General features: G+C 41.2%; 1 protein-coding gene across 2 annotated transcripts in view; it reads right to left on the bottom strand.

Annotated features, from left to right (window-relative positions):
• CRB1 (crumbs cell polarity complex component 1) overlaps positions 1–13,718 on the bottom strand; it is a 113,527-nt gene that overhangs the window by 60,483 nt on the left and 39,326 nt on the right. For both annotated transcript variants that reach the window (XM_069789365.1, XM_069789367.1), the window contains exons 3-5: positions 11,816–12,011; positions 8,240–8,379; positions 6,833–7,015 (exon numbers count right to left, since the gene is read on the bottom strand). In XM_069789365.1, coding sequence (XP_069645466.1) covers positions 6,833–7,015; positions 8,240–8,379; positions 11,816–12,011 — 519 coding nt within the window. The remainder of the gene's footprint in view (positions 1–6,832; positions 7,016–8,239; positions 8,380–11,815; positions 12,012–13,718) is intronic.

Genomic DNA, 13,718 nt, shown 5'->3' with positions numbered 1-13,718 from the left:
TTGGAGCACGTTAAACATGGTAACTGGATCTGGTAATGATGTACAAATACATCCTCCATGGGTTGTTGTAAGACTCCACTGTTCATAAGGTAATGTCATAACTTATGATCATACTGGACCTTAGCCTTTTTTTCTGTTTTTCTGAAGTGGGGATAACACTTATGTACTTTACAGTAATGATATATGACTGAATTTGCTTGTATTCATGAAATGTTCAGACTTCAGTGAGGCAAAACCCAACCTGCAGAACACTGTAGTAAATACAGAAAGATTATCAGGTGGTATCAATATCGCTTACAGATACATGCTGCTGTTCTCTGAAGTGTCTCCCACATCAGAATTCTTTAACCAGTGATAAACACTAGGTAACCATTACAACCAGAGTCGGTGCATTTAAACAATAGCTCTTGCAATCTGCTGCCATGCAGGGGGGCAAGTTAAGTCACAAGAAGATTAATTTTTGCAAAAAATGCTATTAGGCTTTCATAAAGTATCTCAAGATACAGGCTGTTATAAAAAGAGCTGTCATGAATAACGCAAGTCAGTCTTAGCTGCTCTGGTGATTTATATGGCTGAAGAATGTAAAAATTAACACTTTCTTGCACTAAATGATATTTCTTACAGTTGTTGAAGAGGAGTACTTCCTACAGTAGAAATGAAATAGAAATGTCCCATGAGTTCTATAATGGAAACTGGTAAAGGAATGGCAAATTCATAAATTTCTCCAGATATAGCCTAATTTCAGTGCTGCCATCAATGTTCTGAGGTATGCTTCCTTCATATGGCTATTATGGTACAGAGTGTGCGAATTGAGTTCAACCTCAGCTTTCCTTCTGGGGTACTATCCAGAGAAAGACTAATTAGACTAACCTAATGATGAGTTTGGTCTGGGAGCTAAGCTTATGAGAATTGATTAGTGCTTATTGCAAAGAAAGCAGTTTGATCAATAGTGAATAAAGAGACAAGCAAGAAACTAGTGAGCATTCTGCATTCTTGGAGTCTGAAACCATTTGCAAAGCTGTCCACCTCTTTCCTTGGAGTAGTCCACAGGCCAGGGCTAAAGGATACACTCTGTCATTCAAAGACAATATCATGACCAGTTCCAAAAATTAAGAAAAAAGAGGAAAAGGAAGAACTCTGTTACAAAAGTAGAGGAGGAGGGGAAAACTGAGAAGGAACCAATTCTGATGACAATGTGAACATCTCCTTACCAGGATGCTACGGGTTGAAGAAATGTTAAATAGTATTAGCAGATAGAATCATTAAAAGCCTGTCCAAATGTTCTTTCAAGATCAGAGGCTTTAGCAGAGATGGAAAAAGTACTTTTAAAGTGCTAATTGTCTTTTTTTGTGTACGTTTTTTACAGGCAGCCAGTGCCTGCCAGGCCCTGAGGGCATCCTGTGTTGAACAGAGGAATATATGGAGATCACAGAGTCTGAAATGGAGATAGGGCAGCACTGGAGAAATATTTCTAGCAAAGCAGTAACTTCTTTCCCACGCTCAGAAAATAGTGACACTTTTTCATGTTTTGCTGCACAACTGCCCAGCACCACAAAGTTGATTTTGTAAGGGAACCTTTCACAGCAGTCTAACAGTGTAAAAGGGATCCTGTACTGATTGTGAATCGAATTTAGGTAGAAAAGATGTATGTTTGCATCCCTGTTACAGCCTCTCTGCAGTTCAGAGTGGTAAGAAGCCTACATATATACATCAAGCCCTAGTTCTGTTTTTCAGCGATTCACATGTGTAGTACTTGTATTTGGAATTTCACCTTAAACCAGCTAACCTTGAACGGGTGCTTGGTAGTACCAGCATTTTCCTTCTTGAACCTTTGCTTTTATGGGAATAATACTTAGCTAACAATACCTCCAGACCTGTTAATTTTGAACCTGAGTGCCTGCCTTGCCTGTGGGAGAAGCCTGAGTCTCACTGAAAAGATGAGCAGTGCCCTTGAAATCTTCTTAATTTAAAAATTGTCTTGTCTCTCTGTATCTCCTCTTTTTTTATCCTTATTCTTTCCTTGAACAGTTTTGTCTTCTTCTAAGGTCTCAGAATCAAGAGAAAATAAGTGAATTAACCTGGTGTAATGGACGAATGATTGACTACCATGGTGTGAACTGCTCAAGGACAGATGAGGAAATAAAGGAAAAAATAAAATTTGGAGTTTGAGGACAAGATGAGAACGCTGTTATTCATCTGCTGGATTTGATTTTTGTAAGACTCACATCACTTTATATATGTAAGAAAGATAGCAGCTCTGTGATCATTGTACTGATGGTTAAGAAGGGGATAAAGAAACCAAAAATATATGTATGTATTTTAATCTTCCCAAGTTAGTGATAATGTGCCTACTATCCTACCCATTACTCACAAATAATATTCATGTCTGTATAATATTGTCACAGGCCAAGGGAGGGAGAGGAGTACAGCTGGCTGAGACATAGTCTCCCCTGTTGTCTGCTGGGTGGTCTGCCTATAGCCGCATCTAAAGATGTGCAGGGAAATGAAAGCCCGATGCCCTGCGTGCTTCTGTGTTTCTTTCACCCTGGCTTAAGTGCAGAATGAGCGTCCAAATGATTCAGTTTTTAAGCACTGGTCCCATGATGTTCACAGTTCAGTATCTTGGTTGAGATTTTCTTTAGCTAGTTGAGTGTTCAGCACTCTCCCACACTGGCCATTTATCTGCCTCATCTTCTGGCTCCAGGAGACAGTTTCTTTCCCCCTTGCATATGCCAGGAATTCAATATGCATATGACACCAGTCTGATCATATAATTTTCTCTTGCAGCAGTCCAACAGACTGGGAAAAGGGCCAAGGAAATTTAAAAAGGAAAAACAGAAAACAAGACAAATAAACGAAAAGGCCAAAAAACACTTAGGAATTCATGATGCCAAAGCAAGCAGCAGTGCTGCTGGCACAGCTGGCACATAGCAGATAGCAAGACACCAGAAGTGGTAAGGTCCTCAGAAGCCAGTGCTCATCTGCATGTCAGCAGGCAGCAGGCACCACGCCTACAAACGAGCTAGTGGGCTTTGCTCCTCTTATGCTCGTGCTGCTGAAGCAAAATGGATGGTCTTCATCCCTGCTAGCAGCACTGTCCCACCCACCTGGGGACCATGGGCAGCATGGCTTTTGAGGCACGAGCGGCAGGACCCGCCTGCCTTGCACACTCACCACTCCTTGGGCTCAGTTCAGCACTGGAATGTGTCACTTGATAGACCTTGCAAGTTGAGAAGGTCTTTAATTTTGACATGGTGTTAAGTTTATTACAACCTGGTGAAATAAGTCACTACCAAATCCATAGCTCTGCCCTCCTCCTTTCCCATGTGTTTTCATGAACGTGAAAAGTTTAACCTTTCAAGTAAGAGTCTTTTTAAAAAATGTGCAGTGCTAGAGCAATACAATATATCCATGGTATGAAAGGACACAGTTCTCGGGTAACTACTGCCTTTAGCTAGCAGTAACAAATCACAAGCCCTTTAAACGAAAGCCCAATCTATTAAAAGTACTGTTGTGCTAGGGGACCAGAAGACCGAGGTAATATAAAAAATCTAGGGCTTGCTACTGCAGAAGTACTGAGACCTCTTGAAATCTGAGTATCCCTGAACCCTTTGATTTAAAAGGGCGCTGGAGAAGTTTAACTCTTCATAGAACCTGCGCAGAAATTTTCTATCTTGAATCTGGGATGAGACATATATCCAGTGGCTTCAAAGGGTTTCTGGCGGAGATAAAGTCTCCAGACTGGGATTTTTATTTTTTTACTTTTAAGAATCAAATTGTGTAAATAATTTTGTTTGCAGATTTGTTCCTTCCAAGACTTTTAGTAGGACTACTGACTACTTTTCAAGTCACCTGAACAATCACTATCTATAACAAGATACTGCCAGATAATATTTATTCCTTTCTCCCAGCTGGGTGGGGAAATATTTTATCCTGACATAAACATGTGTTTAGCCTCCATTATCTCCTGCCCTTGGGGCTAAACCTGTAGTCCAAAAGGTAGATATTCTCAGGTTTCAGTTGAATTACAGTAATTTGTTTGCAATCTTATCCAGCAAGTTCAAAGATGCCATTTTATGCTTGTTACAAAATTGGCTGCTTGTTGCAAAACTGGCAACCATCCTCAATTTAATGACATCTTTCCATTGATTTCAATGCCTTTTGGATCAGGCCCTCGCAATGCAGGGTATGTGGATTATTATTTCTTCATATTACCCTGGACAGTGAAGACTATAATGTTCTGTGAGTGCTTTACTGAGGAAAGAGGCATAATAAAATAGTGAATGTGACTTATTAAAGAAAATCTTTGTTCCATTTCAATACAAATCTGAGGCTTTATATCTAAAGCGCATTCGGGTGTTAAGGCTGGAAGACCTCCTGGTTTACAGCCGCAGAAATGTAGGACTTTGGCCGTCAGTGAAATGCTCTGATACCCAGATGAAAGGATCTGACCTTTTTTCCAGTTGACTGTTAGTTCATATATATTAGACAAGCACCCATATACTAAGTGATCCTGATCAAGGATTCATTGGCTATCTTAAATCATACTACTGCTATCAACTCTAATCCTAAATCTTCTTTAAGTCCTATTAAAACATGTGGTTTATTTATTATGAATTTGGCTATAATTGGAGAAATTACTTATCGCTGTCAGAAGTGAATGTTTGCATTCCACCCTATCGGCCTTTTGTGTCAATGCTTCCGACACAGGAGGAGGCTGAGGATCATTTTGAGCACTTTCTACTTCCAGATTACCTGGGAGAAGGGGCAGAGACAAAAGCACAGTGCTACGGGGCAGGGGGGTTGGGACTGGGGAGGTTGGCTACATTGTACCTAAGGGCTGTTAGAGCAAAGCCTGGGAGTCTAGGATGCTAGGTGCCAGTTAGAGCAATCCTGCTGTTTTCTCGATAAATATGTAAATGATTTACATATGTAAAATATGACTATGTTGTATCTCACATAGGCCAGTGAAAAAGAAGAGTTTAAAATTTAGGCCCTGCTGAAAAACAAAGGCAGGGAAGGAGCTGACAAGAGTAGCAAGATTAACCTTGTTTTGCCACTATTTTGCAGCATGTTACTGAATGACAGTTCACATGCAGCTTTTACAGCCATCCCTGTTAAATATTATGTTATTCCTACCTCCAGCTATCTGGGTACATTTTTTGGTAAGAATAACTGTTTTGGTTTTTTTTCTAATGAAAGTAATATATAGCATCCAACAGGTATGTGGATAGCTAAACTTACCTAAGGTTTAAAAAATTTAATGTAATTTGCATATGAAGTCAGCAGAAATTTCAGGGTGTCTAAGACTTCTCTCAGTCTTGCTTTGGAGAATCCTGCATTGTGATTGAGGAGCTTAGCTATTGAAAAAATTGAGTTAAGATTAATAGATTTACTTAGATTCAGCCATTTTTTCAGACCAGGTAGAGTCTGCCTGTACTCCCTGGGGAGTAAAAGAGTCCTCCATGTGAATGAAACCAGCAGAATCACGACCCAAATCAGGCAAACAAGACAGCTGAGGGCAACTGATAAGGAAATGAGAAGATAAAGGCTGATTAAACAAAGGAACACCTTCTGGGTTGTCTTACGGAGGGTAGAAGTTTTTAAATTAGGGCAGGGAAAGAAACTTGAGAGCTGGACGTCGCTGGGAAGAAGCGAAGACAAAGAAGTGGCATGTGAAGAGGTAAGGGTGCTTAGGACAGCCTGGGGGATACCCTAAGCCTTAGCAGAAGCCTCATATTATACTCTCTTAGGCAGAACAAAAGAACAACAGCAACACTTAGTGACAGGATAGGGAAGGGCAGTTAAGGGGAAGGGATGGAACAAAAGCAAACAAGTCTCAATACCACTTTGAAGAAAAATAAATTGGGAATTCAGAGTGAAAGTTGTGCTCTCCGTATACTTTTGTACTTGCTATGTTGGAGACAGCAGCCATGCAACTCACTGGGAGACACAGGGAAGTTTATAAGCTGCTCAGGAGATGAACAGAATGAAAAAGTGAAGGCTGCTAAATTAATCCAGCTATTAATTATTTTTTCCTTCAGAAGGTACAAGAGAATGGAGTTGACAGAAGAATACTGTAGACCCAGAAGCATACAATCAAAACCCGACTTGTTTGTGGCTGTGCTGAATAGTGCCTGCCGTGTTAAATGCAAATCTTAACACATTTTTTTTAGGATTATGGTTATCTGTAATTTTGACAGTTTTTTCCCTTAAGAACACAGCTATGCACACAACTTGAAATTATTTTTCATTTAAGCTGTAGAATACCACCAACACGCTTACACTGCCACATTTACGCAAAACGTTGCCCTGTGCTCGGGCGAGGAAGCACTCCTGCCAGTCCCCAGTGCTGCTACGTAGAACCGCTTGAGCAGTGTATGGACAGAAGCATCGCAAGCTTGGGAGTGTTTTTTCCCGGCTGCTTTATGAAAACGCGCTCTCACTTATTATTTATCGTTTTCATTCACGTAATACAGTACCTGTGCACGGTGGATTTCAAACTCACGATAAGACACCTGCTAACCGAAGCTTATGGCGTAATTCAGGCCAACGCGGGCGTCAGCGACGAAGCTCGGCGGACCAGGTGGCGGAGGAGCCCCTCCCCCCCCCCGCCCAGGGGGCCCCGCGCGCGCAGCCCGCCGCGCGCCTGCTGCTCCCCGCCTTGTGCGCCCCGCTGCCCCGGCTCCGCGCGACCCGCGGCTGCAGCGCGCGCGCGGTGGCCGCCAGAGGGACCCTTTGCGCTGCGGCCCCTCAGACCGCGGGCCGTCGCGCGGCGTTACTCACGGCCGGGCCCACGCGACAGCCCGGGCTTTCACCGAAAAGGTCTTACCGGCAAAGCCTGGCTTACAGCTGCAGATGTAGCCCTCGGCCTCGTCGTAGCGGAAGGCCGGCGGCAGGCCTGGGACGCTGCCGTAGCGGCCGGCCCAGGAGCGTTCCACGCAGTCACCCCCGGGGAGGCAGGGGCTGCTGCTGCACTCCCCGATGTCCTCCTCGCAGCGGGAACCCGCGTAGCCTGCGGAGAGCCACGAGGAGAAGGCATTTAATCGGTGTGCTAGGTATTCACTCCAGACCAGGAAATGCTGTTGTGAATATGCACTGTGACTATTAGATGCGCTTGGTTTCAGGCTCTGTCGTGTGCTAAAAGGCTTCCTCTGCTTCTCGGAGGTGCCGACGATTGCTTTTGGCTCTGTCGGGGCTCAGTGGCAGGACATTGCTACGGCTCTTCTGCGTTAGGTAGCTGAGCTGAGCTGTGCTGTACAGACTATGGGGTTTTGGGGGAAGTAATGTGGAGATTGATGTGGATAACAAGGAGCTGCATTGTGGTGTAGATAGGCTCTCGGCTTGTGTGAAGTTTTCCCTGTCTTTTGCACCACCTCCCTACAACAGAGGAGCACAGGGAGTATTTGGTGTTTGTAACGTGCTTGATCTGGAGTCTGAATTCCCCAGTTTCTGGGAAATGCTAAGGGTTCTGCCCGATTTCTCCATTTCTAATGCACCGAGAACCGTGTAGTCCAACAACACTGTGGCATTTACTCATCACAGTGCTTGTGCGTCCTCGGTAAGGACATGGACATTAAACTTTCTAGAGAGACTTCCTGTAGCTAGTCAGTGTGCTGAAAAATTCACAAAGTCTCTCAAGAGCGCAGGGTCTGTGTCCCCCAGGAGGGAGCCTTTTCGCAAATGGCTGGATATGCAAGCATTGCTGGTAGAGGAGGACACAGCCCAGGGTGTTTCACTGTACACTGCTAGACAGAAGAGCTTGCACTGGTGATACGAAGGAGATCAGCTTCCCAATGTAACATGTAGTTTAATTTTTATTCATAAACAGACAACATTTTGCATTGAAAAGTAAGGTTTTAGACTGGTTTAATTGTCATGTTAATGAAGACTAAAACAGGGTCGGCCGCAGCAGTGATTCACGTATCACATGGGTTAAAGGATTAAGCAACTGGGGGATGGATCCCAGCTTTGACTTATCTCCTGTCTTGAGTCCATAATACTGTCACTTTCTGGTTTTGCCCACTTCTGCTGTGCAGGGAAATCAATCCTTAGCTGGGAAAGAGAGCAACTCACCCATAGGGCTCTGACTCATGATGAGTGAAGCCCATCTAAACACAAGCCCATAGACTCTTTTTAAGGTTATGTAGCTTCAACCTTTTATTGTATGAACAAAAACATGAGGACATTATCTACTACGCAAGGAAAGAGAGTGTTTATAGCAGAACTTAGAGCTTACCTGGCCAACAGTGGCATGTGTAATTGTCAGCATTGTCCTCGCAAGTGCCATTATTGTAGCATGGTTGTGACCAGCATAAGGGAGTTAAGGTCTCACAGTGTAGGCCCATAAATCCAGTACCAGTACAGTTGCAGCTGTACCTGCAACACAGAATGCAATGTTCACTCTAGCTGCAAGTCAGGAGTTCTGGGCTTTGTTCCCAAACCTGCACAGGCTTCTTGTGTAGCCTTGGCTAGCAGCTTGCACAGTTGAGTCCAGGCTCGAGACCACCATCTGGTGCTCCAGGAGAAACTGCAGAAATTGGGAACCAATGAGCTTTTTCTGAAATATGTGGTTTCGTCCGGGGAAAAAACGTGCTTGTGAATTCAAATTGGTTTTGACAGATCATTTCTTCTAAGAATTATTGATTTTTTTTTTTCTTCTTTTTTTAATTTTTGGGGAAAGAAGTTTCTGTCATTTCCAATGCAATTTTTGTAGGCTTAACATTATTCACAAAATGAAAAGGAGACAGGCAGTAAGTGTGTTAGTATCGCTTTCTCTTGGACTGGTAGAAATTGAATTGGCGAAAAAAGGAAGACAATTTCTGTTTCTCGACTAAGTGATATTTTTTCTTTGATGAAAAACAATATTGTTAGAACAAAAATGTCAATTGTTTGTGTAGTTCCCATAGTAACAGTAATACAAGCTTCCTTTTGATAGCAATGTTACTATTACGGTTTTAGAAGTAAACAAACTAGTATATGTAAATGAACAACGTGCAGGTAATCAGTAATGTCTGGGGTTTTTTGTTTGCTGGTTTTTTTTTCCAGGCAAGCTAATTATCATAAAATATATAACTCCTATGCTTAGGTCATAAGGTATAAGGTCAACTTGTATGTGTCGTAAGACAAGACAGGCCTTTGCAAGATAACTATGTTAAATGTGCATGCTTGGATGATCTTTGTCTAATAATAATTATGAGAAACAGAAATTTATTCTTATATTGTTTTATTTTACATTAAAATGATACACTGGTTATTGTACAATTGAAATTATGGGGAATCTTGCTGAACAAGAGGTAAGTATACTTATTTGATAATTTCTGTGCTTAATAGCTAAGTCTTAGACTTGGACTAAATATATGGAGAGAAAGCAAAACTGTTGAACACAAGGGAACATCAGAGAACAACTGGCTCCTGCAGTCTAACAGACCAAAAAGCATAAACTTTTTACTGCACTATTTAACTGTACATAAGCAGAAACTTCTGGCAGGCCAGTTTATTAGTAGTGTATGGATTATTCTTAAATCAAAATCAGAGATGACTTAGGCCAGGTGGCATTTGAATTTAGGATATAAAAAGTAATGAGGAAGATGTGAATCAGAAAAATAATTTTCATTCCAAGGTATGTTCTCAAAACAAAAGTCTCTTTCTTCTGCTGTGTTTTTCACACATTTCCTCCATGTGCCTTCAGTTTGGTGCTGTTCAGCTTTGTGGTGAAAGATTTTTTCCTGCCTTAGCCCATACTCTTTTTTCCCTTTGGTCCAGAATCACGGAGCAGTGAGGAATATTCACAACTCACTGCTTAATGTGAAACCCCACATGTGTGGCTTTTTCTCAGGTATCTTTAAGTGTTTGACATTGCTGTCGACCGTCAGAGATTCTGGAGGGTGCCTTGCTTGTGGGCAGGCTATGACTGAGCAGGCAGATGGCCTTTTCTATTAAGAGTGATACTCTTAGATACTCTACCTAAAATATTTTGGGGGCTTCTTGTTTGATGTTCTCACAATATGCCGAAAGCAATATGTGCAGACATTCTTTCCTATGCAATTGAAAGAGCACTGAAGGTCCTGGAAATGTTTCCTATGGAAAAAAGGCTTGGAGCATGCAGAGGTATCCTCTGTGCATGTGCACACCAGGTTCCGTAGGTCCAACTAAGGCATCTCTGTCAATTGTTGAGTTTAAATAAGAAAGGTACAATAATGCGAAATTGGATTTTTAAAAGATCAAGTTCTGCTTTGTTGCATTCATGAAACATCACTGGAAGATCAGACTGAAATTTGGGAGAGAATTTGGTTCAGCGTTTGTATTTACAGCTCTTAACGCTAAATATGTCGCCTTGCAGACTTCTCTGAGAGCTGGTGGTACGCACAAAAGCCTTGGCTGTACTGTAGCATTAGTCAGAAAAGGAAAACTACTGTTAAAAGATTACAATTCTTCATTTAACCCCAAAAATATACAAAAGAAAAGAAACTGCTAGACACCCTTCTGTTTTGAATTGCTTTGTTGTCCAACCCTTTTCATCACGTAACAAATGTGGCAAGAACTCCAATTGTTCCCCAGACACCCTGCAGTATTACAAGCCAATTAAAATTGCTCTTTTACCTCAGCTTTAAAAGCTAGGAGAAAAATGAGTAGGATTAAGTCTGGCCTGAATGAGCATCCTGGTTACTCACCTCATGTGTGTATCCTCAAAGGGCTTGCAGGTTACTAAGAGGGTCTGCTGTGAACTAGTAAGGTGCAAGGTGACCTCCCTCTCCCTGCTGTCATGCTTTAGCTACACTGGAAAATAGTATATTGCTTTGTCCTGTTCAGGGTCATTCAGCAGTGCTGAAAAGGAGCTCCACAAGGTTGGTGCCGTGTCACCATGCTGTACAAAAGCTTGTTCCCAGAACATGATCTCTTCCCCCTCTCATTCAAGGCAAGCATGACTTTTGTTGACGTGACTTCTGGGCTGATTTTGGAGGTACTAAAAATCTTCAAAACTGCTGTATAAAAACTGGAAAATACACGATAAAGGACAAATCATACTGGCAAGAGGAGTGCCTGCATGAATACACTTAACGAACTTTCAGACTGAGCTTATACATATGAATTTCAGTTTGATAATCTCATGCTTAGTATGCAAAGCCAGTATTGGTGAATGAATGCCAGAGATCTGGCTGCCTGGGCTGCGGTTGGACCTCTGTGTAGGACTACTAACAGTAGGTGGAGAAGCTTACTTTTCTGTTGCCCTCTTTTTTTTTTTTTTTTTTTTTTCTCTCCCATGGACTGTGGGTTATTTTGAATAAGGAGGTGTTGTCCTATATGCCTGTAAAATTCCTGACACATTTCCTAATGATATGTATCACTATGGTTACTATTATTACAGTTTTCCTTTGCCTCTCTTTTCTAATGCTTCTATCTGTTGGTGTGGGCAGCTGCTGTTGGCAAATTCAATTTTATACACTCTCACATCTCTCTTGGAAACTAAAGTTTGATAAGTATTAGAAACAGAATCCATCTCTAAATGACAATCCTCAGGGCCAGACAAGCAACACGTGGTAAATATTTAAAGTGAAAGTACAAATGTGAAAAATGTACTTCTTGGTCAATCTTTGCCATAAATATTTTGTCATCCTATTGGCTTTGACACCAGAATTGCATTCTTTAATCTTTTTCAGATTTAAACTGAAAACAGTGCAGGATCAAGGAGTGACATCCACAACTTGAAATGAAATCAGCTACCTAGCAGTGCAGGCTCTGGTAGCATTCCCATCTGCAAACAGAGGAGCTAATAGTACCTCACATTAGTGTTACCCAGCTGTAGAAGACATACCTGTTGGCATCGTCCATGCACTGTCCCCCATTGAGGCATGGCTGGCTGACACACTCGTCGATGTTGGTTTCACAGAAGTCACCAAGGAAGCCTGGTGTGCAGGAGCAGGTGAAGCTCCCCAGGGAATCATGGCAGGTCGCACCATTCAGGCACGGCTGTGACGAGCACTCATTTATTTCCAGTTCACAGTTTATACCTTCAAAAGCAAAGGAAACAAGCAAACCCCAAACTTAGGAGATAGTTTTGGAGATCTCAGCAAGGGCTGTTTTAAGTACAATATACATGTAATTTATTTTATTTTTATTTTTTTTTATTTTTAAGAAATTGCCTATTTTTAAAAGGCATTTCCACCTCACTGTGCGTTGCAAGACTTGTTTTTTCAAGGCTTGGGAGAATTTACAAAAGAACAAACAAGTTGTTATTCACAAGAATAGGTAGAATAACAACTTTTTATGTTAGCTTGAACATGGAAACAGAGCAAACTAATTTTCAGATTATTCAAACCATGCTACTATCCTATTTGTATAATACAGAAGTGAATAGTAATTTAATGACCTCAGAAGAGTCCATTTAAAGCTGCACAATGAATTGAATTCATTGGGAAGCTGTCTGTTTAGCTGTCTTTTATTGCTCAATTTTTTTTTAAAGATTTAGCAATGTGTAAATGAATCCGTCTATGATGCCATGTTTGCAAGAGGTCAGAATCTTGGAGCTGCTCTTCAGAGATAATTGATGGAACTAAATCAGTTCTAATATTAGTTTATAGCTATTTATGACAGTTGGCAGGTTAAACATACACTCCTTTTTCTTATCTCTAGCACAGTCCCAGAGATACTAAGAAAATTTCGTGATTAATGCCTTGCAGCTCCTGGTTTGATTATTTCAGGGTCTGGTATGCTTATGCACTTATTTAGTATTTTGAGTAAGAGTGATATTTTTTTTAAATAATTTTCACCTGCCAAGTCAATTTGTTTTAACAGCTACCGTATCAGCTACGAAGCATATACAAAATGCAAAATGATAACGAAGAAGGTGCTTTTAAGTGGACTTCCCTATCTTTTATTTGGCTTACCAAAGTAGCAGAAGTACTGTAAATAGTTTTCAGGGGAGTTTCCTACTTGAAAGAGAATCTGCAGCCCTAAGAATGGGTTCCATTTTTGTGGGGAGGTGATGTTCTCAGTACAAGATGATGGGACAGGCTTTCAAAAGATGGGAACAGACATGTTTTGATGATGGGTGTTATCTTAACAATATATTTAGGAGCTCAACTCTAATTCTTCCTCTATGCTGTTTTTGCCAGCTCTGTCCTGCTGTGAAATTTGTACATTCTAACTCGGAATGTCTTTCTCAAAACACTGAGATTGCTAATATTTAGCACTGTTACTTGATTACTAATTTATTTTGACCCTTTTGAATGTAGCATCTTTGTTTAAAAAAAAATATTAAAAAAATCCATATTATGGATAAATACCTGGAAATATCTTAAAGTACCAAAACAAAATTTGAGGATGTTAGCTCATAGCTGTTTTTCATTGTATTTAAACATTAAAGTGTAAATTCATCTTTCCAGTAGTTAAGACATATTGCTTCTGTAATTTTAGAGAATATATTTTTATAGTTCCATGAGACCACATATAGAACACTGGATGGGTGAAGTCACTGGTCCCGTACCTCCAGTTTAAGATTCACTGATCAGCTAGCCACTACTTTCAGCGGGAGCCTGCTGCGAGACCCTAGCACAGGAACGCTCCCTTATGGCTTTATGGTAATGTACATTACATCCAGATAGAGTGAGCAATCCCTCCGTGGTCATTGCCCTGTGAATTCACTGTAATTGTAAACAATGTGTTTGCAGAAGTATGTCTAGTGACCGTAAATCTGCCAGAGCTTGTTAACAGCTTAC

This window comes from Haliaeetus albicilla, chromosome 8 (assembly GCF_947461875.1).
Source record: "Haliaeetus albicilla chromosome 8, bHalAlb1.1, whole genome shotgun sequence".
NCBI classification, from domain to species: domain Eukaryota; kingdom Metazoa; phylum Chordata; class Aves; order Accipitriformes; family Accipitridae; genus Haliaeetus; species Haliaeetus albicilla.
Note: the sequence above shows the minus strand (reverse complement) of the source record. Positions and strands in the feature narration are given on the sequence as shown.